This window comes from Elephantulus edwardii, unplaced genomic scaffold, assembly GCF_000299155.1.
Source record: "Elephantulus edwardii isolate Elephantulus edwardi_28Jun2011 unplaced genomic scaffold, EleEdw1.0 scaffold00090, whole genome shotgun sequence".
In the NCBI taxonomy this organism is placed as follows: domain Eukaryota; kingdom Metazoa; phylum Chordata; class Mammalia; order Macroscelidea; family Macroscelididae; genus Elephantulus; species Elephantulus edwardii.
The window spans coordinates 2,513,698-2,541,530 of NW_006399840.1; the positions used below are offsets into that span (position 1 = coordinate 2,513,698).

At 37.3% G+C, this 27,833-nt stretch overlaps 1 protein-coding gene across 1 annotated transcript in view; it reads left to right on the top strand.

Moving 5' to 3' along the window:
• LOC102855364 (ribosomal protein S6 kinase delta-1-like) overlaps positions 1-27,833 on the top strand; it is a 280,773-nt gene that overhangs the window by 236,169 nt on the left and 16,771 nt on the right. The window contains 5 exon segments of the mRNA XM_006890552.1: positions 4,665-5,722; positions 5,724-6,237; positions 6,509-6,598; positions 25,952-26,034; positions 27,143-27,238. Coding sequence (XP_006890614.1) covers positions 4,665-5,722; positions 5,724-6,237; positions 6,509-6,598; positions 25,952-26,034; positions 27,143-27,238 — 1,841 coding nt within the window.

Genomic DNA, 27,833 nt, shown 5'->3' on the forward strand with positions numbered 1-27,833 from the left:
GTGAGGTGTGGGTCTTGCTTGAGTCTTTTGCAGATATTTTTCCAATTTTGCCAACACCATTTGTTAAAAAGGCTGTCGTTCCCCCATATTTCTTAAATGAATGAGCTGATACACAAAAAGCCCTTAGAATAGGGACTGATACAGGATAAGCTTTGGACAAGTATTTGCAAATACTGCTTTTAATTTTTTTAATATATAAAAAGTGATTCTAAGGTTTTATCATAATTTATTTATCCCTTATTGATTGTTCAGGGGCACTCTGGTTGCCTAGTAGCAAAAAGCTGTGCTACAATCCCGAAGGTAGGCTGTTCGAGGCCACCAGCTGTTCTGTGGTAGAAGGATGAGCAATCTCCACCCATGCAGTTAACTGCCTCTGAAAACCCACTGCATGCTCAGCTATGGGTCAGTTCTGACTCAGAGGCACACAACAACAAATTGATTGTTAAGGGTGAGGACTGGTGGCCTGGTGAAAAGTAGCTGTGCTGCTATCCTGAAGGCACACAGTTCGAATCTACCAGCACCTCCAGAGAAGGGTGGACACTCTTCTCGTGTGCCTCTGAAAACCCATTGAAAGATCAGCTGTGGGTCACTTCCAACTGGCAGACAACACTGACAGTTGATAGTTTAAATTATTACCTCTAATTGTTTGTTTACGTATAACTTTTGTTTTATTCTTTTGAGGATTATTTGTAGGATGGATTTTTTGAAGTGGAATAGCTAAGTCAAAAGATAATGTTAGTCGTTGCTCTAACAACCGTATGTCAAATATATGAAATTTGACTCTTAATTCTGCCTAGTGAAGGCCTTTGTGCTTCACTGGTACGATTTTTACCTTTTATGCAAGAGACTTGGGTTCTAGGCCAGTATATGTTATGTGTGACCACGACTTATCCCTCAGTGAAGCTTATATTTTGCTAGGATACTGAATAAGTTTTATCTGAGCATTCAGACTAAGACAGACGATGAAGAAGGACTTGACAATCTTCTGAAAAATCAACCAATAGAAGCCCTGTCATAGCAGTCAGATCTAATAGAAGACTGACCATTGTTTGTTCCGTTGTGTTTAGGTAATATGAATCAGGATACCACTCTAGGTCAGCTTGTTGTTAGGTGCTGTAGAGTCTGGTAGAGCCCATAGCGACCCTGTGAGCAGCAAATTGAATCCCATCCTGTCCTATGCCATTTTCACACTTCCAAACACACTAGAACCCATTACAGCAGTCGCCGTGTCAATCCACCTGGTTGAGGGTCTTCCTCTCCCTCACCCTTCCCAGCATCTTGTCCGTCTCCAAGGAATAACCTCTCCTAAGCAATATGTCCTAAGTATGTGAGATGAAGCCTCGTCATCATTGCCTTCAAAGAGCACTCTGGCAGCACCCTCTCCAAAACATTTGTTCTTTTGGCCATCTATGGGGTATTCTGTGCTCTTCTCCAACACCATATCTTAAAGACATCAGTAATTCTTCTTTCATTTCTAGTCATTGCCCAGCTCTCAGATACATAGCACATGATCAGGGAAAAAGCCATGACCTCAATCAGATGCACCTAAGTCCTCAAAGTGGCATCATTACTCCTCAGTAATTTGGAGAGGTCCCTACCTGCAGACTTTCCCAATGTGATATGTCTCCTTGTTTCCTGACTTCTGGTACCAAGGGAGTTAATTGTGGATACAAGTAGGATGAAGTTGCTGACAATTCCAGTCTCTTCACCATCCACCATGATGTTGCCTGTTGGTCCAGTGATAACAATCTTTGTTTTATCACCATATTGAAGGCAGCATTCCTTGATCCTCTATAACACGTGCTTCAGTTCTTCCTACTTTTAGCAAGAATGGTTGTGCCATCTGCAAAACGCAGGTTATTGATGAGTCTCCCTCCGATCCTGATGCCACATTTCTCTTCATAGAGTCCAGCTTCTCAAATAATTTGCCCAGCATACAGACTGAATAGGTATATAGAGAGAATACAACCCTGACACACTCCATTCTTATGTTTAAACCATGCAGTGTTTCCCTACAACCATGCAGTGTTTCCCTACTCTTTTTGCACAGTAGTCTCCTGGTCCAGGTGTAGGTTTTGTATAAGTAAAACAGCAAAGTTTCTGATCAAGCAAATTAGCAAATTGACTTTGTAGTATTGTAGAAAAACAGCAAGGTAGAGCTAAAATATGATGAAAGATGAAGAGAGGAGTTTTCAATAAGTCTTAAGAAAGAGGTACATTGCAAAAAGGACTGGCAGGAGAGAGGTAATTGTGCAATAATGAATGATATTTAAGAAAACTAAAACAAATGAACTGGGGAAGGGAGAAGGGAGGGAAGGAGAGGGGATAAAAATGTGCAACAATAAATAAGTGAAAATCTAACATCTGTAAACTTTTGTTAAAATCACAATTAAAATAAAAATTTTATAAAAAAAGAATTATTTTCATAACTTAATTTGATATTTATAATTTTACATCACTTAGCATGACTTAGAGAGGTGTCATTTGTATTAATAATGTTTAAAAATTATAAACATTTTATGTATTTTCTACTTACATTTTGAGATTTAGCAATAAGTTTGTTTTTTTGAGGGGTTGTGAGAAGTGTACATTATTGTTTAAGAGTACAATAATAATGCTGAATTTCTTGGGTGCATTTGTCTATTGGTCCTAATCTTAACTCTATAGGAAGTTAAAATTCATTCAGATTTTGTGGGTGGGGAACTTCAATAAAAATAGAATAATGTGTTTTATAGGTAGTGTGATTTTAAAAAATTATTTTTTATTTGAAAAAATATTTGATAAAACTAAAATTTTGTTTTTGCGATACATCGATGTACAAATCTCCATTTGTGCCTCAGTCCTCGTTTTCTCGGATTATATTCCAAGTAGAGAATAGCTGGGTCATATGGAATTTCTATGTTCAACTCTTTGAGGAATGATATGTTGTTAGGTGCCATGTAGTTGAGCACAACTTACAGCGACCCTATAAATGACAGACCTGAATCTCATCCTGTCCTGTGTCATCCTCACCATCTCTGGTACTCTTGAGCCTATTGCTACAGTCACTGTATATGTAGTATCAGATTTTACTGAGTACTCAGCAAAGAATAGGGAATAAAAAGAACATTTTCCCCCCATGTTAAGTGTGAAGCTCTTAAAATTCATATTTATTTACACTCAGAACAGATTCCATAAGGAAAGTGCCAAGAATTTTTATCCAATAATGAGAAGAGTAGAAATCAAATTAAGGTGCCATTTTTGATTGATTAAATTTGTAAACTTGATAATATCCAGTAAAGGCAAGGTGCTGTAAAAATGGGACCTATACATATTGCAGATAGATTTTGGTATAGTCTTTCTGGGCAGCAAATTTAGCAACATGGATCAAAAGTGTTAAAACTTTTGATCTGTGTTCAGTCCTTTAATTTCTGTCCTGATAAAATAATTAGGACTGTCAGATACTTGGGAGGCTCTGCTGGTGTGCTGCTAACCCTTAGCCCACACCTCTAGCAGTTTGAATCTTCCAGCAACTCCAAGCAAGAAATATGGGAAGTCTCTTCCCCTGGAATTTACTGCCTGAGAAACCCAATGGTGAATAAGCTCTGAGTTGGTTTCGACTTGACAGCAATGTGTTTTTTAGTTTCTCAGATATTTTCATTCAAAAGTATTTATTACTTTAGTAATGAAAGACTAGAAAAGTTAAATGCCCAACAGTGGAAGACCATTTGAATGCTTCATAATGTCTATGAAATAGATAAGCTATACAGCCATTCAAATTCATATTCTCATACAATTAAAAAATAAAGTTCATGCTATGATGTTAATTGTGAATAAAACCCCCTGAAATTGCTTTCCAGTTGTGATGGCAAACATGAATAGTTTATTTTTCTGAATATTCACTATTTTCTCATATTTTTACTGTAAGTCTCTATGTTTTAAAATAGAAAATATGACCCCAAGCAAATGGCATTAATTGTGTTTGAGTAACAGTACTTTTCATGAAAGAGTTCCAACATGTTTATAAAGGTATCATTGTTTTATGACTCAAGTTATTAAATATTTCTTTTAATATCTCTTATTTTACATACCAGACAGACTTTTCTACTTATAGTTGTCACTGCAGTCTGGTAAAAGAGATACTAAAAACACACTAAATAATAATAATAATAATAATAATAATAATAATGATGATGATGTTGCAAAAGGGATCAACTTAATACAGGATTCAGAGAAAATATGAATTTTGTTTTATTTTGTCGAAATTTACCAAAAAAATTTGGTAAAAGTCGCATCTTCTGAAGGATCTTGAAGGATGAGACAAGCAGATAATGAGAAAACTACCAGGAAAGAACATGTTTCTCTGACTGATAATATTTAACTTTAAAGCAGAATCTTAGCTGTGAGATTTCATATTTGCATTTATTATCACCAATTGCCTTCAAATGAAGAAATAGGTTGGTATTTAAAAATAATTAATCTCAGGAGATATGATTGAATCATGAGTTGGCAATTGCAAATACAAGCATTTTATTAAACATCCTTTTCTTAACAGCATATTTTATATTAATATGTATCATTGTCCTATTTTTGATTAATAGACTACTTCTTGCTTTTCTAATGGTTAAATAAGTAACCATTCTTTTGGGGATTTAAATTTTTTCTCCTTTTTTTTTTGTTGACAGGTGGTAAACTCTGGTCATACATCAGTAAGTTTCTAAACAGGAGTCCTGAAGAAAGTTTTGACATCCAAGGAGGGAAGAAGGCTCCACTTACTAAAGTTCACCTGCAGAAGCCAACTTCCAGTCCTCAGGACAGCAGTAGTTTCGAATCCAGAGGAAGTGATGGTGGGAGCTTGCTTCAGGTTCTGCCTCTGAAGACTAGTCTTACTCCAAGCTCTCAAGATGATAGCAACCAGGAGGACGATGGGCAGGATAGCTCTCCAAAATGGCCAGACTCTGGTTCAAGTTCAGAAGAAGAATGCACTACTAGCTATTTAACATTATGCAATGAATATGGGCAAGAAAAGATTGAACCAGGATCTTTAAGTGAGGAGTCCTTTATGAAGCTTGAAGATGCCAAAGCTGTCCAAGTCTTCCCAGCTCCCCTTGGTGCTGATGCTGACAGCCCCAGCACCCAGCCAAAGTTCTTCCCTGAAGATGATAACCTAGAAACAGTGAGTTCTCTCAAAGCGTCAGATTCCCTCAGTAGATCTAAAAACAGCCCCATGGAATTCTTTAGGATAGACAGTAAAGATAGCACTAGTGAACTCTTGGGACTTGATTTTGGAGAAAAAATGTATAATCTAAAATCAGAACCTTTGAAACCATTCTTCACTCTTCCAGATGGAGACAGCACTTCCAAGAGCCTTAATACTGGTGAGAGCAAGGTGGACTTCAAAGCTCAGGACACTATCAGCCGAGGCTCAAATGACTCAGTGCCAGTTATTTCTTTTAAAGATGCTGCTTTTGATGATGTCATTGGTACTGATGAGGGAAGGCCTGATCTTCTTGTCAATCTTCCTGGTGAATTGGAGCCAGCAAAAGAAGCTACAGCCATGGGACCTACTAAGTTTACACAAGCTATTATAGGCATCTTAGAAAGTAAGCTATTGGAAGCCCCCGACGTTTTATGCCTCGGGCTGAGTACTGAACAATGCCAATCCCGTGAAGAAAGTGGCCCAGAGGATGTGCGGGATCCCCACGTGCCCAAATCCGATAGAGTACCAGAGAGACTCTATGCACACACAGGAGGAACTTGGGATGTTATTTATAGCAGCTGTTGATCATGGTTGTTCAGGAGACGTGCCTTTGTTACCCAGCTCTGGCCCTAAGTTTCAAGGACTTGGAGTGATTGGGTCAGCTCTAACTGCAAACAACACAGAAGAAAGGAAGCACATGTCTGTCCCACTCTCAGGTGCTCATAAATACACTACAAACACAGACACTTTAAAAACAGAAGAAGTATTGCTGTTTACGGATCAAGCGGATGATTTAACTAAAGAAGATCCAACTTCTTTATTCCAGAGAGACCCTGAGACCAAAGGAGAGAGTGGGTTAGCACTAGAAGAAGACAAGGAAATACATCAGATCTTTGAGGACCTTGATAAAAAATTGGCACTAAGCTCCAGGTTTTACATCCCAGAGGACTGCATTCAAAGATGGGCAGCTGAAATGGTGGTAGCCCTCAATGCTTTACATAGAGAGGGAATTGTGTGCCGTGATTTGAACCCAAACAACATCTTATTGAATGATAGAGGTCAGGAACTTTTGCAAATGCATTTCTTTTTATTCGCTGTTGCTTCCAATTAACTGAGTAGGCGTTTTATCTTGTAATTAGTATCTTCATTTCCTGTCTAGAGCTTCATTATCAGTGCAGCAAATTCACCCCCAGTAATAGCTTCTAGTACTTAATGATGCCATTATTCTTAATGATACTGTTTTTAGCTACAAAAGGAGTAATTACAGTTCACTTCTGCAGAAAATGGAAGAGAAAAATGTTTTGATTTCTCCTGTCGTTTTGTTTTTAGGACACATTCAGCTAACGTATTTTAGCAGGTGGAGTGAGGTTGAAGATTCCTGTGACAGCGATGCCATAGAGAGAATGTACTGTGCCCCAGGTTAGAGCAATCTCCTGAAATGTTTCACTTGAAAAATTATTTTGGCAGTTCTTGTTTCTTGTAGAAGTTGTAAGTGCAGATACGGTTTAGTTATCTCTAAAAGAACAATTTTAAGGCCAACAACGTGTGTGTACGGGAATCTCTGGTGGCGTGGTCTTTTAAGGGGTTGCGCTGCTAATCCACAGGCCACTCCTCCCTGATGGTTCTGATTACCAGTGGCTCTGTGTTAGAGAGGTGATGGTGGTCCCCTCCCGAAGAGTTTACAGCTGTGGCAGCTCAAGAGATGGTCGGCTTGGCAACAATGAGTGTGTGGACACACACGCGCGCGCGCACACACACACACACACACACACACACACACACATATTTCTGTTGTCCTTAAAAGAGTTTGAACTTCCCTTAAAACTGTCAGTATATTCCATTTTCAGAATATCTTAACTACATAGAGATTAGAAAGACCTTTAAATCAATATCTTGAATACTTTTTAAATGATTGATTTTTATTGACTAAAAGGGGGAAATGTTAAGAGTACAATATATAAAATGCAGCATTTTTTAAAAAGACAATACTTGTTTTATCAGTGACAAGTCATGTTCGGTGTTTGAGACCATTCAGGAACCGTGCAGTTTGTTTATAGGCAGCGTTTTTTAGCCAACAGTTTGAGAGAACAGGTTTCTCTTGCACATCCCTTTTCTCTTGCTTTTTTATTTTAACTAGAATTTTCTTTCTCTTTGTGTTAGCATCTTTGCTAATGATTACAGGTAGCTTAAGCATATTAATTGGATTTGGGTTAGCATCTTGTCTATCATTGGTACAGGTCGTTAAATCCAAAGTTACTCCGTCTTCTGCCTAACACACAACTTCTGTGGATGTCCAGAGTTACCTTGTTCATCATACTACTGGCCTTTAATAGAAGACCAAGCAGATTATGCTGACATAATAGGCTTAGTTGTTGATCAGTATTTTTTTTATAATGCTTAGCAACTATCTAACCAGCATAGTAAGTGAGGATGGAAAGACTTTACCCTACATACTATAAACATGTTATTAGGAGGGGCCAGAGTCTGGAGAAGGACATCATGCTTGGTAAAGTAGAGGATCAGAGAAAATTAAGAAGATCCTCACTGAGCGGTTACAACAGTGGTTTGGACACAGCAATTGTGAGGATGGTGCAGGGTCCAGCAGGGTGTGTGTCTGAGGGGCACTTTGAGTTAGAACAATGTGGTGGTGGTGTTATCAGTGCTGTTACATGCCATCAAGTCACCTGCCTGTGATTCACAGCGGCCCTTAAGTATAATCACTCTGAAGCCTGTGCTGTCCTGAGCCATTCTCACTCACTCTGACACACTTACCCCCAAAGAACAACATGTTGACATCTAAAACAATATCATAATCAAATCAGCACATTATTGATGCTAATATTGTTCTTCTCCTGCATTTTGAGAAATGGCTAATTATGGTTGAAAGAGCTATACATTTTTAACCTACAGTCTTAATTTTCACAAAGGATTTCTCTATTGGGTATTAACAAAGTTTTTCAACCTGTAAAGCAAGTATCTGAAAACTATTTTTTTTTCATATTTCTACTGTATACTTTTTTCTTCTTCCTCCTTCCTGCACATTGCCACTACTTGATTTTATTTCTTCTCAAATGTGCCGTAGAGCATACATTTTTTTTAGAGCATACTTTTTTTTTGTTTTGCACAAATAAGTAATATGATATTTTTTTAAACCTTATCACTGTGATTTAGTGGGAAATGATGTTTTAGTAAAGATGCTTTATTATAGTTATTTGTTTCAATTTTAACAGATTATTCCCACACTTTTATAATTTGATAAATAACATTTTGGGTTCCTCTGTGTGTGTGTTTTTAAATTGTTGTTGTTGGTGATTGCCTTCGATTCAAGCACAACTCATAGCGACCCTTTGAATAAAAGGCCTGAAGCCCCTCTACAACTATCAACATTTATCATAGAGTTTCCAGAGGTATGTTATTTTAGGAAGTGGATGAGGCTTTAGGATAAAAATTAAATTTGGAAATTTACTTTGGAGTGGTAGTTTATGTGTCATATTACTTTTTTATTTGGTCATTCATACATATTTTGGTTTATAGCATTGTTGTTATTGATGATGATTGCTGTCGAGTCGAGCAAAGCTCATAGTGACCCTGTGAAAAAAAGACCTGAAGTCTTTCTATAACTATCATCATTTCTCAAAGTTCATATTTATAGCATTAGTTACAATTAATTTACATAATATGGTGTATCATCCACCTCTTATTCTTTCCTTTCACTCATCTTAATTTTGTTGTTGTTATGTGACATCAAGTCAACTATAACTTATAGTGACCCTATGAACAGTCTGTGAACCTTGCCCTATAGAGAGCTAACTTCACCATCTCCAACACACCTGACCATACACCATATCAATCCATCTCATACAGGCTCTTCCTCTCTTGCACTGACCGCCTACCCTTCGAAGCATGATATTCTTCCCCTTTCCAAACAACATCCTTAACATCCCCAAAGTATGATATAGAGTTACAAAATCCTTGCTTCCAAGGAGCAATCTGGTTTCACCCTTTCCAGGACAGACCTGCTTGTTTTCTTGGCAGTCCATGGTGTGTTCAGTGTTCTTCTCCAGCACCACAACTCAAAGGCATTGATTCTTCTGTCATCCTTAGTTATTTTCTAGCTCTCAGATGCACAGCAAACAATTGAGAAGACCATGGCCTGCATCAGAAGCACCTTAGTCATGAGCCTGACATCTTTGTTCTTTTGCACTATGGAGAGGTCTTTGATGACAGATTTTCCCAGTGCAATTTGTCTTTTGACTGCTGGTGCCAAGAGTGTTGATTGTTGGATCTGACCAAGTTGAAATTGTTAACAATTTCAATCTTTTTTCTATCATAATGCTGCCTTTTGATTCAGGGGTAAGAATTTTTGGGGTGTTTTTTTTTGTTTGTTTGGGTTTTTTTTTATGTTAACACACAATCCATATTGAAGGCTCCAGTCCTTCTGCAGCAAACACCTCAGGTCCTTCTCAGTTTCACCAAGCAAGATTGTGTCATGTACATAATGCAGGTCAAATTCTGATGCCACGTTCTTCTTCATAAAGTGCAGTCTCTCAAATAATAGGTATTTCTTATTAATTTTTACTCCTCTCTTCTGCCTTTCCCATCACTGGTAACCATAATTTGGGAATTCTTTTGTATGAAACGTGTTCCTTCCTGAGTATAAAACACACAACAGAATCATATGTTTAATATTTTTAACTTATTATTTATTTGCTATCTTTATTGTTTCTTAATTCTTATGTGTAAAATGGGCCTTTGCATCTAGCAGATATTTTTTTCAGTGAAAAAGCACAGTATGTTGATATCCTGAAATTTGTACTATATTCATCAACAGGTCTGCATTTTCAGTTTTGCATACTTGAATAATGAATTTAATACAAATCAGCTTTCATTCTAATTTTCAAGCATAATTTCCCTGAAACCACAGTTCTCATAGCTTGCCAGCAGGTGGCAGTCTTCATTAATGGATATTTTCTGCCATCGTCAAAGGTTGTCCTTCACTAGTTTGATGAAGGCTATATTCTGAAGAAGGGCTTTGTTTTAACTATTTGCATAAAAGAATTGTACTTTCAAGCTTTATGAGTTGCAAAAGTGTTACAGTATTATGACATACATTGAAAAAAATGTGGAAAGATCCCCCCATTTCTTGGGAACATGTCTTTGTTTTGTCAACAGGGTTAAACAAAACCAGCGATACTCTTCACTAAAAAAGTACTGCTGATGTTACAGTTTAGATTGTCTCAAAACTATTGCCTTACAGCAATCAGTTAAGTCTATTATAACGGTTGTAATATAGGAATTGGAACCCCAAACTGTAAGTTACTGTTAATTTCAACAATGAACAACAGTACTGCTGGTAAAAACAAGCAGTTGGGCCTTTCTTCTCTTTTCGAACAGGATGAACAGTGATAAGATGCAAATATTTTGGTTCTTAAAAATCACCAGTCAGTACATGAGAGTGGTGAAGTACTTAGCTATCTTTTAATCTACTCTTAGAAGTACAAAGGGGTGAAGTAATTACCCTTTCTCCACAGGCCCCCTTCTTACTCACTTCCTAATTCAGTTAATATTATTGTCTAAGCATGTTAAACAAATGATATTTGGTTAGAAAGTAAAGTTGTCAAAAGATTATGATAAGAACGGTTCACTTATGTTTAAACAGCATGCGGCTTCTACTCCTATATCTCCTGGGAATCCTTATCACATATTTGGCCTAAAAACATTGTCCACCTGCCCTGGACTTCATAGTATCAGCATTGTATCTTTTTATCCTGTGGTTGATGTGCCTTTATATTTTGAGAAAAAATTCCAGTAACAGCTTCGATTTGCATGGACAGAAACTTGAGCAAATGCCAGACTAGCAGGGGGGCCATTATTCTGCTCTATAAATAAGTTTTAAAAAGAAAACACACACACACACATACACAGAAACCTGTGAATCAACATGTTTTGGTCTAATTGAGGGGAAAAGCAAGAGAGATAAATTTTGAAATGCAAATGATCACCTTCTGTTATTTATGTATAGTTTCTGCCAACTTTGTGATCTTAGAATTTTAAAAGTCATAGTCACTTCAACACATGCCACCAAGAAAGTCTATTCACAAGTTTTTACAACCAAACTGAGAACTTTTTTTAAAGTTGCCACTTTTTGATAATAAAGACAACAAATCCAACAAGAAAAGACAAAAAACACGGAGCTTTCTGTGTCTACATCTGTGAAAAAGGCAGCACGTAATGGCTGCAGCTGCAGACCCATCAAGAGGGTCTTGAGAATATGAATTCACTGATCAAACCCAGCCCTGTTTTCAAAGTAGAAGCCATTCCTTTTAGATTCACTTTGTGAAATCTAGTATGATTTTCTAGAAACATTTTCTTTTATATAAAAGTCATGTGTGGTAAATGAGGTCCTTTCATGCTGGAGAAAAGCTGAACAAGAGTTCAGGAAGAGAAAAAACAAAAGAAATTGTTCCTAAAGTAGGAATAGATTGTATAGCATGACAATAAAAAGATATCAATGCTCCCTTGCCATATTAGGAGACTTTTTGACACTTGATCAGGAAACTTTTAGATCTATCCTCTTTTCTTTCTAGGTGTTTATAAATAAAAACCAATAAATTGGTTATTCTTCTCTATAGGATTTCCTTATAATTATTCTGATTTGTTATTTTTGTGTTTATGAAATCTTAAGCTGAAAGCTTGTATGTTTTATAATTATAGTTATAATTATTAAATCATTACAATATAGAATACAGTTTTACTCTAGCATGGTAAGGCGAGGTGTGTCCCTCCCCCAGAAGGAATAATAAAATGCCATGAAGTTTTCTCTTACTAGGCTACCCCCTTTATTGGTCTTTATTCATAAAAATGCAATTGGAAAATTAAACTTACGACACTAAGCATATAAAACTATATTTAAAAGTAAGTATACAGTCTAAGACAAACAGGTAAAATAGTTTATACATTATTGTTGTTATACTAATAGAATAGTTTCTCTTTCTAGTCTTCAAACAAGTTGCTAATGGTATATTGTCAGTGGGGTTCTTCACTTTTATTTCCCATTTCCTTCTGAGTCTTCATAAACACTTGCAATTTAGAGAATTCTCATTGAATACTCTCCAGATTTGAGAATATCAGGTGAATATGTGTGTAAATTGAAGAAACCCCAAATACTTTTTACTGCAACCCAATCTCCACGCTCCCAGGTATCAGATGACAGCGTTGCCTCTTCTCTTAGGCGATTTCACACTTGGAAACATCTCACAGCTGATGGTGAAAGTGAAACACAGAAAAACATGCTGAAAACTATCTGCAAAATTCTGTTTTGGAGCATGACGTTTATTTACTATCCCCTCTAGTTTTTCTAGCCTGGCTTTATGAAATAATCCATGAATATATTTTTGAGGGTTCTTTTCTCTTCCCTTTTCCATAACATTCTTTACACTCGATTTATTTCTTTTAAAGCATGGTGCATTGTGTGATAGTTGTGTATTTGATAATTACAACTAGAACTGAGACTTTAGAGGATTGAAAGGACCACACATTTAAGATAGAGGGTATTTAGGTCACACTGAGAACTACCAAACCTGGGTCAGCCATTAACTTATTGCAAAGCTTTGGCACATAGTTTAAGGCTCTACCTCAGCCTGCCATTGTAAGATTTGTGAATAAGATCACCAATGTTGAGAATCTAACACTCTTCTTGCACAAAATGGAATCAAAATTCAGGTTTATCTTCCTTAAAGTAAGAATTTTTTTAACAACTATCAATATTGACTTCATATCTAGCATTAATAGAGTAAGATGAATTACTTCACTTGGAATCATTTCTAAGTCTATATTTTCACCAAATTTTATTTATAGCATTTGGGCTTAAAGTATATTATGTGGAAATGAGCAATTTATGGAGCATATTTTCATTTAAGGGAAAGAAGCCAAGACGACTTTTGAGTAGAGTGAAAATGAAATACTAAAAATCTCAGTAAATTAAATTCTTGAAAGAAACACACCCAAGAATATATGGTCCCAGGGTCATTTCAACGAACACGTGGCATCTAATTTGAGGAGTGTGAACTTGATAGACAAAGCAACAGAATAGACACATATTTTTAAATTGCAGTAATATAACCAGGAGGTAAGACTGCAGCCCAGTATATGTAGAGAAAGTGTGTATGTGCACGGGCATGTGTTTTATACAAAAGGAAGAAGAAGAAAAAGACAAGAGGGTGCTTTGGAAATAATTTAATGGAGTGAAAATATTTGTGATTAATATTTAAATATTGTTTCAAACAATAGCCCTTTTATTTGATTTGCCCTTAAGCAAAACTTCAACAGTAGCTCTTGTGTACACAGTAGATGTTTTATATGTTTTCTTTGAATGATTAACAAATGCTTTTCATCCTTTGCCCTTGCAGTCATGAAAACCAAAACTAGTTGTTCTTCAGAAGAACTGGTATGTTTTCAGGTTGACCATAGAGTAGTGAGAACGCGTCGCTGACAAAGCCCCTGAAGCACTTCATCTCTCCGTGTGGCACTTCTGTTGAGGCTAGAGTCATGTTGTTATTAGTTGCTGTCAAATCATTGCTGACTCATACTGACTGGAGTGCAGAATAGAACTGCTGCTCCACTTGACTTTGCAGACCTTTTAGAAGTAATTTGCCAGGACTCACTTCCGAGGTACCTCTTAGGTGGCTTCGAACTACCAACGTTTTTGGTCAGTGGTCCAGTCTTTTTGCCATTTGGAGACTCCTGACAGCCATATTCAGGAAAGACCATTCTGGCAGGAAAAAAAAAATGTCACCGTCACTTTAGAAGGGGTTGAGAGTCTAGACTTTGAGGTAGGATGCATCCTGGTGGTGTAGTGGTTAAGTGCTGTATTGCTAACTGGAAGCTTGGTCATTTGAACCCACCCCCAACCTCGTAGGTGAAAAATGTGGCATTCTGTTCCCCTAAACACGTTAGCCTGTGGGACAGCTCTTCTCTGTCATATAGGATCTGTCCACATCCAGGTAGTATGTGTCCTGTAGCCTTGGTATATTAACCACTGTCACCTCCAGGCGAAAGCCTTTCCAGGCTGAAATACGCCAAATGCGATGGACTGTAGTCAGGGTAGCATCAAAGAGTTCATTCAGTCCCTACTGTTTGGATCATAGTAAATTACACATTAGCACATCTAAAGAAGAAAATCATATTTTCCTCACTGAAGAGGTGAAATACAGTGTCTGTGTCCATTTCAGACTACTGTCTGATATTTGAGGAGAATTGACCAAAACTCACTCTTGTCCTCCCGCTGATTCTAACTCACAGTGACTCTGTGATGGCAGAGAACTGCTCCTAGACTGTCACACCTTTATGGGAGCCAAGTGCCCGTCTTCCTCCCACTGCACTGTTGGTGGGTTCCCACGGCCAGCAGCTGAGCTCTTCACTGCTGCATCAAGAGAATGTCTTTTACTGACTCTAACTTAGTTTATTATAAAGAAGTTTTATTAACCTCTTATCTGCCCCTAACCAATTTTGTCTTAGTTTTGTTTTTTTTCAAGATCTAGGAAATGTTTTGTTTTCAGCGTCAGAATATGAAGTAGATGCTTGGAGTTCAAAGTCAGAGCTTCCGTGTAATGCTTCCTGTTTTTCATGTCTGGATTGACTTTTGGCAGTGATTCCATTAATTTACCTCATCATCACCTTATTGTAGCAAAGAGAGTGAACTGTCTTCTGCCTGTGGTATCTATCAAAGACGGTGTAAGTGCCTTGGGGCTTAAACACGATTTGCCAGGGCAATCCACTAGCTAGTGCTTCTCACAAAATCATCCGCTTCTCAACCCTGTAAAATCTTGTCAGCTTGACTCTTCACAAAGTAACCAGGCCTTATTCCATCTAAGCAATTATTCGCAAACACTTCCTCAAATAAATGCTTAAAAATGCTAGGGTTTTTAAAAAATGATAAGCAAATAGACTTCCTGAAGCTCCTTTAATGTCAGTGCTCGCAGCCCTGCCTGCCTCACATGACAGCAGAGCGGTGGGGAGAGCGAGGCGTGTGCCTGTCATCTTCACAATCTTCAGTTAGCATTTTTCTCATCAATCAACTTTAATGGCTTTGGTTGGGTAACACTGTCACAACCTAAAGGCTATTCAGAATGGAGTTGTTGTGATATGATCAATGGAAAATGGAGCATGCTGTTGGTTTTTCCTACTAGAAACGCAGAGGGAGAGAGTAAGCAAGATTGTATGGCATTCAGAATTATAAGCAGTTGACCATATGGTAGTTACCCAGTTTCTTATTTTATCTCATAAGGAAGCAATGTGGTAGTGACTGCTATAAAAACTTACTTGAACAAGTCATCGTTAGCTGTGGAATGCCACATCAAGAGAAATCGAGGAGTTTTTGACCCAAGTTGTGAAGCTAATTGCAGGAAAGCTCAGAAAGTGGTTGCCAGGTCACCGTGACAACAAGAAATTCAGAGCTGGGTACAGGGCGGGGAAGCAGAATCAAGTATTTTGTTGAGCTTAGCCTGAACTAGCTGTGTTCCGTACCTACGCCCAGGGTTGCAGGTAAATTGAATTACCTGAAAACTGACTGAATTGATAATGTGGCAGTGGCGAGAAGCAAGGCTAGCGACTGAGATGAGCCAAGAAAGCCGCTGTGTGAGCGGCAGAGCAGCTCCTGGCTTGCCCACTCCTGGTGGCACTGTGGGGCAGAGCTGAGCTGAGCCTCCAGAAAGGGCTTCCTTTTCTCTCTGCAAAGCCCAGCCTCTGTCATTGGGTTTCTCAAAACAGTACTCTTGACTGGTTGGAGGAATGTCGTAGCAGGAACTTGTAAACAGTTCAGATGCTACCTTCGACAAGTAGGTCATTTGACTAATCAGTCCATTGAGTCTGTTGTTGGAGGTCTTTATGGAATTCAGAGCTGGAACATCCTTGGTACCAACAGTCAGGAAATTAGGAGTTGTATTAAACTGAGAAAGTCTGCAGTTAGGGACCTCTCCAAATTATTGAGAAGCAGTGATGTCAGTTTGAAGAATAAGGTGCATCTGATTCAGGCCATGATCTTTCTGATCACTTGCTATGTATTTGAGAGCTGGACAGTGAATAAGGATGACAGAAGAATTGATGCCTTTGAACTTTGGCACTGGAGAATAGTACTGAATATAAGGATTGCCAGAACAACAAACAGGTATGTCTTGGAGAAAGTGCAGCCAGAGTGCTCCTTGGAGGCACAGACAGAGAAAGATAAGAGCTTAAAGCTTCATCTCACATATTAGGGGAGAGGCTATTTCTTGGAGAGGGACATCATGCTTGGAAAGGAAGAGAGTGAAAGAGATGAAGACCTTCAAGTTTGAGAATAGCACAGGATAGGACAGGCTTCAGATCTGTTGTTCATAGGGTCGCTGTGGGTTGTCCTTGACTCAGCTGCACTAAACAGGAAGAAAAAGTAACAGCATGCCCATTGTGAAAGGATGGGCTAGGAAATGAAAATTCCTGCATCTGGTTAGCAATTGAGATCTTCTGCCTCGTGTGTAGTGAGGCCTTAGGCATACATGAGTGTATCTTCTGGCCTGATTGTGCCATTTCCAATGTCTGAGCAGCTGTACACTTACAGAACTTCAAAGAATTTAAACTTCAGAGTGATAATTTGCAGACATTAGAGGAACAATCCAAACCTAGGACTAAAATGAAATTGTGTTTTATTTTCCTAGTTGATAGGATTTACAAGTTTATTTTTTTTTGTGAAGACTTAAACAATTTTGTCTGCCTTAAAGAAGAGCACTCGTGGGAAAGCCTGGTAGCATGGTACCGTTTAGCATAGTCCTAAAATTCACTTTCATAAACTTAGGTTTTCTAACATTGAAATAAACTATGTATAACTGATACTAATTCTTTCACCAGACCACCAGCCAGAGTCACTGGGTGGGTTTGAACTGTTAGCCTTTCAGTTAACAGCTAAGCATTGACCGGCTCAACAGAGACAGAGGATGCTCCTAGGTTACCTCTTAATTTTTTTTAAATTTTTTTTTTCTGATCGCAGGTTTTCCAACCACTTTCCCCTTGTTCTGGTTGTCTAGTGGTTAAGGAACTTTGCTACCGACCCAAGGCAGGTGGTTCACATCCACCAGCTGCTCTGTCGGAGAAAAATGGGCTGTCAATTCCCATGCTATTTACAGCCTCTGAAATCCCAATGTAGTGGCTTCTGCAAGTTGATCCCAACTCCACAGCAGTGAGTTGGTTTTGTTGTATTTTACTTCAACAGCAGATGTCACCTCTGCCAGAGCAAACTGTGGCCTCGTCTGCATCCTTCAGCTGCCTGACGTCCACTCTCATCTTCCTCGAATCTGTTCTTTATTCAGCATGCAGAATGTTTTAGATAATATTTTAAATTTTCTGAATATTTCAGATAATCATTTTCGTTTTCTAGTGTGCAACATGGAAGTATGCAAAAGGACTGAATGTCAATCTGTATGCTCAGTGGGACCTAACAGAAAATAAATATAAGACCATTTGAGGACTTTGAGTGCCTTGAATGAACAGTACTACAAAATACAAGATTGGTATATTTATTTACCAAACATTTATTAAGCGCCTCCTGAGTTCCAGGCACTGAACCTAGGAGTTTGAAATTAGAGACATATGGTAATACTATTGATAGCTACTTTTGAAGATTTATATGAGAGATTACCCAAACAGACAACACCAAAGATTAGTTGACTGGAACATTAATAGGCCTTTATAGGTGAATAGTGGTCTTCATAGAATGGTAATTTCTGAGCTAACAGTAACCATGCTTGACTATCCTTCCCACAGTTTAGTTCCATATATTGGACACATACACAAAATCTTTGCGTGTCTTTCTCTTTGCTCTTTAGTCATCAGCTGTAGTGAAAGACTAATGCTCAGCCCTTGCATAGAAAATCTTTATACACAGCAAGAGCTAGTGAGAGAAATTGACTAGGATTTTGTAATTCCAGTCCCTTTCAATTAGCAGCAGATGCTGCAGGGAAAGATTGTGCAGGAACACAGTCCACATGTTTCTGCGCCCCAGTTAACATGGAATGCTCAACGCAGAACAAGATGAGGTTCTTTTCCTTGGTCCGAGCATGGTGCCAGTGACAGATTAGTTGGGTTTTTTTGTTTGTTTGTTTGTTTGTTTTTTAACTGTTCTCTGCTCCTAACTAATCTAAGACTTCATCCAAATATCAGAATTATGGAACCATTCTAAAGTCACACACTGTAAACCAGTGCTCTTGACTTGATTCTAATTCACAGCAGTACTGTACACTAAAGTGGTAATAAGTACACTTTTAGGGGAGAATAAATATAGTTCTCTAATTCCGTAAGATGTACTTTACCCCTCCAAAACCAGAGGGAGCTCTGGTGGCTGAGCTGCAATACCAAAGGCACACAGTTTGAATCCCCCAGCCGCTTCATGGGAGAAGGATGGACAGTCTCCTTTCAAACAATTTACTGGCATTGAAAATTCACTGGAGGGTCAGCTGTGAGTTGATTCTGACGTGGTAGAACACAACAATAGTTACTCCTATCTATTGTGAACAATAGACCCTCCAGCTTATTTTTTTTTACACTTTTCTAAAGTGTTACTTAGAAAGTGTCAGCTTGTTTTTTGACACTTTTATAAAGCCTTCATTTTAAGGCTTACATGTATGTGGCGGAATTCTTATATTTCTTATTCACTAATAATCTGTTTCTGATCATAAAAGTTCTTTTTGTTACCTTTATTTCTTTTCTCAAAGAGGAAGTTGGAATCTTTTTTTTTTAAGATGCACCTAACCCAAGCTTTAGTATTTTCATTTGTCTTACATGTTTATGAAAGGTTGACAGTGAATCAGTTATACCAAAGAAGAATTGTATTTGAATGTATTTTTTTTACAGAAAAGTTGGATTTTTATTCATTCACTGTTGCACATTTTCCTCCTTCCCTCTTCTCCAGTTGACTTTTCTTTTTTTAATGTATTCATTCATTGTTGAACAATTTCCTCCCTCCTTCTGAGAGTTGGAATCTTAAAGCCAAATATTAGATGTCAGATTTCTTCTTAGTTTGGAAGGGAAGGTAATAATAGGGAATTAGAAAACTATATTTATCCTCTCCCAAATGTGTACTTATTATTGGTTATCATTTTAATGTATAGTGCTGTTATGACTTAGAATTGACAGTAGTGAGTTAGGGTCTGTTCCATCATTCTGCTATTTGAATAAAGTTTTACATTATTTATATGATAATATATCCGAGCATCTGTTAGTAGAATTTGAGTAGTAAGCATTTTTACTTGCTGTTTTTCACTGATTTTTATATGACTAAATAATAGTTCTTTAAATATTGTAACTTAGGGAATGAAACTTAAAAATGAAGCTACTAGGATTAAAAAAATGAAACTACTAAGATTTTATATAAAAAGGAAATATAGATGAGAGAAACAGTTTAGAAGAAATGCTTAAATACTTGTTCTAGTGAAAATAAAAGTTCTGTATTTCTAAAAATCTCTTATGAAACAGTTCTGAATTGACAGTTCTCACAATACTGGGGGTGTGGTGGGAAAGATGACAACATTAGAAATGCATTGCCAGGGAATTTTGGGAAATGCCACAGGAGATTTTTGGAGTGTGGAGGGAGATTTTTGGAGTGTGTGATTACTGTGTGTAGAGGTGAAGAGAGAGGTGATATAACCTGTAACTTGTGTGGTTTCCCTTAGAACAACCAGGAAACAGAATCAAGAGGCATTGCCATTATGAAAGTGTACGTTAGTGAATCCATCAGAGAACTAAGTGAAGAACTTCAGAGTCTTTAACAGGCATCTTGACAGTGATATTTTGAAGAAATTCGGAATTTGAATTGGTGAGGGCACAACACTTATTTAAGGGTGCACCAATGGCTTCATGTTGACGTCAGGTGCTGGCAAATTGAGTAAGACTCATAGTGACCCTATGGACAACAGATCTGAACCTTTTTCTATTCTGTACCATCCTCACAATCTCTGGTAGAGTCAAGCCTGTTGCAGTCATTGTGTCAATCCGCCTGCTTGAGGGTCTTCCTCTTTTTCATCATTCTCCATCTTTTCAAGCAAGATATCCCTCTCCAAAGAATAGTCTCTCTTAGAAGCATGTCCAAAGTATGTGAGACAAAGCCATGCCAGCTGCCTCCATGTAGCACTACAGATGTACCTTCTCCAAAACATATATCTGTTTGCTCTTTTGGCAGTCAGTGGGGTATTCAGTACTCTTTTCCAATACCACAGTTCAAAAACATCAATTCTTCTGTCATCCTTATTCCTTGTACATCTCTCAGATGCATAGCAAATTTACAAAAATGATCATGGCCTGAATAACCTTAATCAAACTGACATCATTGTTCCTCAGTAATTTGGAGAGGTCCTCGATTACAGATTTTCCAGTGCAGTATGTCTCTTGATCTCCTTACAGCTGGTACCAGGTGTATTGATTGTGGATCCGAGTAAGTTGTTGACAGTTTCAATCTTTTCTCTGTCTATCGTGATGTTGCTTATTTGTCCAGTGGTAAGGATTTTTTTTTCTTAATGTTTGGATGCAGTCTGTATTGAAGACTGCAGTGTTTAACCTGCAGCAATTTAAGTCCACTTCACTTTCAGCAGATTGTGTTATCTCATAATAAGGTCCAATGGAGATTGATTTTATAAAACAATGCATGGGAATGATTGTATGAAACAAAATATGAATGAAGAATCATATGAAACATAGTGTACATGAACTCTGTTAGCAAACGAATATAAAATAATATTGACCACACCCAAAAAAAGTTGTTGATGAGTCTTTCTCCAATTCTGATACTGCATTCTTCTTTGTAGAGGTCAACTTCTCAAATAATAAGCTCAACATACAGATTAAATAGTATAGAGAAGGGGTACAACCCTGATAACTCCTTTCTTGATTTTTAAACTGCAAGTGTTCCCTTGCTCCATTTGCCTCTTGATTGAGGTAAAGGTTTTGCATGAGCACAATTATGTGCTCTAGGATTCCCATTCTTCTCAATTTCAGCCACAGTTTGTTACGTTTCACATACTCAAGGCCTTTTCATGGTCAATAAAGCACAAATAGACAATTCTTTAGTATTCTCTGCTTTCAGCCAGGATCCGTCTGACATCAGCAGTGATATCCCTGCTGCAACAGTCTCTCCTAAACCCAGTTTGGACTTCCTGGCGCTTCTCTGTCTATGTACTGTTCTAACCATTTTTGAATGATCTTCAGCAGTATTTTGCTTGCGTGTGATATTAATGATGTTGTTCAATAATTTCCACATTCTTTTGGTTCACTTTTCTTGGGCATGGGATCAGTTGCAGATCTCCTCCAGTCAGCCAGCCAGGTTCTGTCCTCCAGATTTCTTGGCCTAGACTAGTTCGTGCGTACAAGGCTGCATCTGTCATCTGGTCTTTGATTGTTGGTGTTCAGTGCTACAAACCTGTTCTTCAGGTTTTTTTAAAATTCAGGTGAGATAGACTCAAGATGATATTTTTGGTTCCCGTGGATTTATTTGTATTTTCTTCAGCTTCACTTTGTACTTTCACATGAGTAATTGATCATCTATTCCACAGTCAGTGCCCGGCCTGGTTTTGACTGCTATATTGAGCTTCTCCAGTGATTCCTTCCACAGAAGTAGTCAGTTTTATTTCTGTGCAGCCCATTTGGTGAGATTCATACATAAAGTCACTGTTTGTGGTTTTGTTTTGTTTTTAAGTTATTTAAGGTCAATAAATTACTGAACAACAAAAAAATTCAATCACTGACTGTTTCTAGCCTCATTTCTGTCACCAGCTCTCTACTTTCTGGCTACCTTTCATTGTGTTCAACTTTTGCGTTCCAATCACCAGTTATCATTAATACATGTTTAATCAATTTTGAACTGCAAAACTTGATAAACATGTTCAATTTCTTCTTCTTTGGCTTTAGCTGTTGGTGCATGCTTTTGAATAATAGTCGTATTAGTGTATCTTCCTTGTATTTATAGATAATATCCTATCATAACACTATACTTCATAGAACTTGAAATGATAGATAGAACTTGAAATTGTCTTTTTAGCTATGAATGAACTCAACACCATTCTTATCTTTTTCATTGCCAGCATAGTATACCATGTTATCATCTGATTCAAAGTGTCCAAAGCTAGTCCATCTCATCTCATAATGCTTAGAATGTCAATGTTCATATGTTCCATGCACTTTCATCCCAAAGGTCAGCAGTTCAGATACACCAGCCACTCTATGGGAGAATGGGAAGTCCCCTCTCTTGCAGTTTACTGCCTCTGAAAACCCACCGGAGGGTCAGCAGTGAGTCAGTTCTAACTCAACAGTATACAACAAAAACAAGTTATTTAAAATGCACGATGATGAATCTCTAGAAAATTTTGTGGAAATGTGAAGTTCATTTTTTAGACTTTTCAATTTACTATAGTTTCCAGCACAGTTTTAGCATTAGCTTTGACTTATTTTTCATTTTTGGGTTATGTCTCTTTGACAGATGCACGTGGTTTAAACTACTTCTTAGTCCTAGAAAGTATGTCATGATTTCAGGAGTGCTGGAATCACATGGTCTGTCTTTCCTACTTTCTCAGATAGAAGTATGAGTTCTTTGCTTCCCTTTAACTTCTCATCTAGAAATAGTGTGAATCTAAGCATTCTGCTCCCTCCCCCCTTCTCCTTTCTTTTTCAGGAGCTGGGCTTATTATTATAGTTAGAAGTATGGAGTCACATTTTAAACACTTCTGTGTTTGGCTGTAAGGAGCCAGATAGCACAGTGGTTAAGTTCTTGGCTACTAACCAAAAGGTTGACAGTTTGAATCCACCAGCCACGACTCCAGAACTAGTCTATCTGCTTCCATAAAGGTAATAGCCTAGCAAACCACATGGGGCAGTTTTACTCTGCCCTCCAGGGTCACTGTGAGTGAAATCAACTTAGTGACATACAACAACAATACTACCTTTAGCCGTAAGATCAGGATTTAGGAGACTAACTAAACAGGTTTTATGATTGTCATCAACACTATAAAACTTTATTCTGTATTTTTACAATTACTTTGACAATGTAGGTTACTAAGGCAGTACCATTTTTTTCCTGAAAAATATTCTGGCTTGTTGAAGGCTGTTCTGTGAGGTGTTAAACATGATTAAACAAAGACAGACAAACCATATTTATGTTGTCTTACTTTACTTTATTTGAACTTGGATATTCAGTTGTGAAATATGAGTGAAATATTATAATTTGAATCACTGTATGATTCTGTACTGTGTTTGGAACTTCAGAATTGGTAGTGCTTAAATGAAAGGTGTGGAGTTTACTCAGTCGTTCCCATACATTTGATGTCCTTAACTATTTTTTATTTAAGAGTTGAAATGTGGTGCTGCAATTGATGCCTGTGTCTCCTTTGTATGAAAAGATGATGATGGTTAGATTTACTGGCACTCATTAATTTCTTTTGCCACCAAGTGATTAGTGTTTTAGAGAAGGGGAAGAGTGACTGTATAGAAAAGAGAAAAAAAAGATTGAGGAGTGTTCACTCCTAGTAATCCTGTTCTTTATGCATTTTAGGTTAATGGAGGGAGAAAAAGTTATGAGAAAGGCTCATGAGTGCTTTGAAAATAATGTGTGGATCATAAAATTACAGATTATAAGAGGCAGGAAGAATGTTAGAGGTCTGGCTGTCCTCATTTTCAGAGAAGCATAGTGATTTACCTAGCCAGTTCAAAACAGTAGTATATCTAGCTCTAATTCTTTTTGAAATCCTGGATTTCCTCTGCTTTAATTTTAATATTACCATTTCTCCTGAGTTTTTGTGGAAATAAAATTTGGGTTTTTTTTAGGGAATAATTTGTTTTTTCCTCCCATATCACTTTGCTCATGCCTGTGCTACCAATAGACTTGTGGAAAATAAAGGTACTGTCTTGTTCTTGTTGTTGTTATGTGCCGTTGAGTTGCTTGTGACTCATAGTGACCCTATGTACAACAGCCCTAAAACCTGCTCTGTCCTGTGCCAATCTCATTGTCTCTGACACACTCCAATTACCCCAGTCAGTGAATCAATCCGTCTCCTAGAAGGCCTCCCCTCCATGCTCCCAAGCATGATGTCCTTCTCCAAGGACCAGTCTCTCCTTACAACATGACCAAAGTATGTTAGACGAAGCCTCAGAATTCTTGCCTCCAAGGAGCAGCTCGGTTTAACCCTCTCTAGGATTAATCTGTTTGTTTTCTTAGCAGTCCATGGTACCCTCAGTACTCTTCTCCAGCACCAAAGCTCAAAGGAATCAATTCTTCTTCTATTCTCCTTAGTCATTGTCCAACTCTCTGATGCAAAACAAATGATTACCAAGCCTTAAAATGGAAAGTATTAAATGCAATCATATGGGGAAGGGGAAACATTGGAATATAACATGTTACATTTTATTGAAAAGTATATTTTGAAAATTGATAGAAACAGTGATATAATTTATCCTTTAAAATATTCCCTATTCTTTTAAAGATTGTTAATATTCAGGATAGGGGTTTAAGTTATCTTTAAGGACATTACACCTTTAAGATAACTTCCATATTTGTAAATAAAGCCGTTTCATTGCTGTGATTCTTATTTTTATGTCACACTTCTTTACTGCCCCACAATAGAAAGGTATATATGCCAATTTTTCATCTAAGAATTATTGGCCATTTTGAAAGGACAGCTATGGCATGTTCCTCCCCAAATATTAAAAGAAACTATTTTTTTAAATCCTCAAAGAGGATATTTCATCAGTACTTGCTTTCACCTTTGCTAATATATAAGCTTTTGCACTCAGTGTGTTCCTCTTCACGATCGTACCTAAATAACTCTTTGCTCTAATTTACATTCATATTATCTGTGAGCATAAAAAAAGCAGTTGGTTGGTAGCTCTTTGTATGTTAGCTTTACAGTAATTAATGAAATGCTACTTAACAAAATGCTGTTTTAAACAAAATAAAATTGTTTTAAACTGGATATGAAACAGCTATGGGGCAGGAAATGGCTGAGTCAGTAGGGAAAAAAAAAATCACCAGTTAACTTTACAAATTAAAAAAAAAAACCCTGATTTTGGGTAACGTAATCCGCCAGTGTGATAATAGCAGAGTCCTCTGGAGGACTTGTGCCTAGCTCACACACCACCTGGTTCCTGCCTCTTGATGTCTGTTAGTTGAATGACTCTCATAGGTTGACGCCTGGTATCTATGTACCTGATTAACTGGAACATTTGCATGTTATTTGTCAGTGAGAAATCATTTAAACTTTTGGAACAGGGTATTGATAAAATCAGATTAGCAGGAAAGGTGTTAAAGGTCATGTCTTATTATAAGACCACTGTAAACTTCCTTTTCTGTTTTCTAACCTGTAAATGAAAGGCTAATTCTGGATTGAGATAATTTTTGAAATTCCTTTTGAACCCAATGAGTTTTTGTTTCAAAACTGAAATATTACCTCTAGAGATAGTGTTGACTGTGCTTTATGAAATTTGAAAAATTAGGCAAAATGCTGATCTAGCCACAGTTTTACATAGTGTCTTGAAATTGTCCCTCTATCAAGTAAAGAACAAATGTTTCAGTTTAATATATGACTGCATTAAAAAAAAATGCCACCACAGTAGGTGACCAGGGGATAAGTAACTTTGAGAAATTTTGAAAGCCCAGTAGTACTTTATATATGCTCTCTCAGCACTAAAAAGGTCACCTTGGTAACACATGTTAATTTTGAAAGTATAATTGACCTTTGGAATTTTAATTTCAACCTTTTTTGGTGTGTTTAGAGGTTGGAGCAATCACAGAGGAAACCGAAGCCTGCGATTGGTGGAGTTTGGGTGCTGTGCTCTTTGAACTGCTCACGGGCAGGGTAAGTGGGGCCTGGGCATGGGCACATTCATCCACATACCACCTTGATTTCCAACTTACAGCATTCGTCTTTGCTTTTATATTTTGATCAAGGCCAAAGGGAGAAATACTTTCATTCAAAACCAAGCAAAATTTAATGCAAGTGTATTAAAATACCAGACTTTAAGTCTAGTTATATTACATTGAATTAATTGTTTGTAAAATTTTTTTAAATCATAATGCTACAGAGTGAGTTGTAAAAGTAAACATCCTTTCTCTTCATCTTCTATAATTCTGTGGTTCAGCTTTAACAGAGTTAAAACCATATGTATGGTTCACGGTAAGCTATATTAGAGTTCTCTAGATAATTTAAAACTTGTTTTTTCTGAAACTGGGAAAAATTCTCATTTAGAAAGTTAATATAGATGTTAACTTTACATTATTTTTACTCCATACTTTAATTTTTTTTTCTTTGTGTTTTAGCTTAAAGAGAAAATTTACAAGGCACTGGTATTTTTAAATATAATTTTTTGAGATTAATTAATAGACTTTAATACAATATTATACAAATTATGTCTTAAAAAAAAGCCAAACAGAACAAAGTAAGCTCTTACCTTAGATAATACTAACTTTCTACAGTTGTCGTGGATTTTACAAAGCACTTTTACAAGTATATCCTATAGACATGTAAAGGAGCTCTGATGGCCTAGTGGTAAGGAGCAACACTGCCATACTAGAGACACGTGGTTTGAATCCACCAGCTGCTCCACAGGAAAAGGAGGGGCGGTTCCTCTCATGTGATTTACTCTCTCTGAAAACCAGGTTTTCAAGGGTCAGCTATGACCTTTAAATCTTTTTGTTGTAACCCTTTCTCTCTGTACCTAAGGGCAATCATTCTGCAATAACTTTTATAACAAAGTTATGATGTCATCTAAATGATTGCCTGCTTCTGTTTCAAGTTCTGCTTGTAGTCTGAGTCCTAAACTGCTTAGGTAGAACTGTATCAATTAGTATTCCACCTCCAATTAAGATGGTTATTGAGCTCTCTGTACTTGCTGTCCATAAATCTTGTAATAGAACAGCAGATGATGTTATTTGGGATAAGATGTGTACCTGATTGAATGTTTCAGACTCTGGTTGAGTGCCATCCAGCAGGAATAAACACTCACACTGCTCTGAACATGCCAGAATATGTCTCTGAAGAGGCTCGCTCGCTCATTCAACAGGTAATTTAATTGACCATTTGACCGACTTTATCAACCTTGTAAATTAGCAAGCCCACAACTCCAAAACCCTGAAGAAATTACTTTTAGCCCAGAAAGATTGATTAGTAATTGTAAGTGCAGAGTTATATTTACACTGAGTATTTTTAGGCTTCTGCTTTGTCACAGAGGATAGTTAAAGCTGGGTGTTAGATTTTATTTTTAAACAAATTTTTATTTTAAGCTAATATTTAGTCAATTCCATATAGTTCTGGTGGTGTGAAATGTAAGTATTGCCTTTAGCTTTTTAGGGGCTTCTCTATTTTTTTATATTACATTTTCTAATCATATATGATTCCTCTAGGTTGTATAGCCCTGGTGTACAAGTTGCCGTACAGCGGTCACTTGTGGTTGCTGTGAGGCTGAACACTGTGACACTGATTTGTCAAATGCGTTAATTAATGGCTTGTTACCCAATACGGACAGAGAGTAGGGTGGAGCTCCCCAATTAAAACAAGCTTGGAAGAAAAGTGCAACAATGAATGAATGGAATTCCAAAATCTCTGTAGATGTTCACTGAAATTAATAATAATAATAATTTTAAAAAATTTAAAAAAAT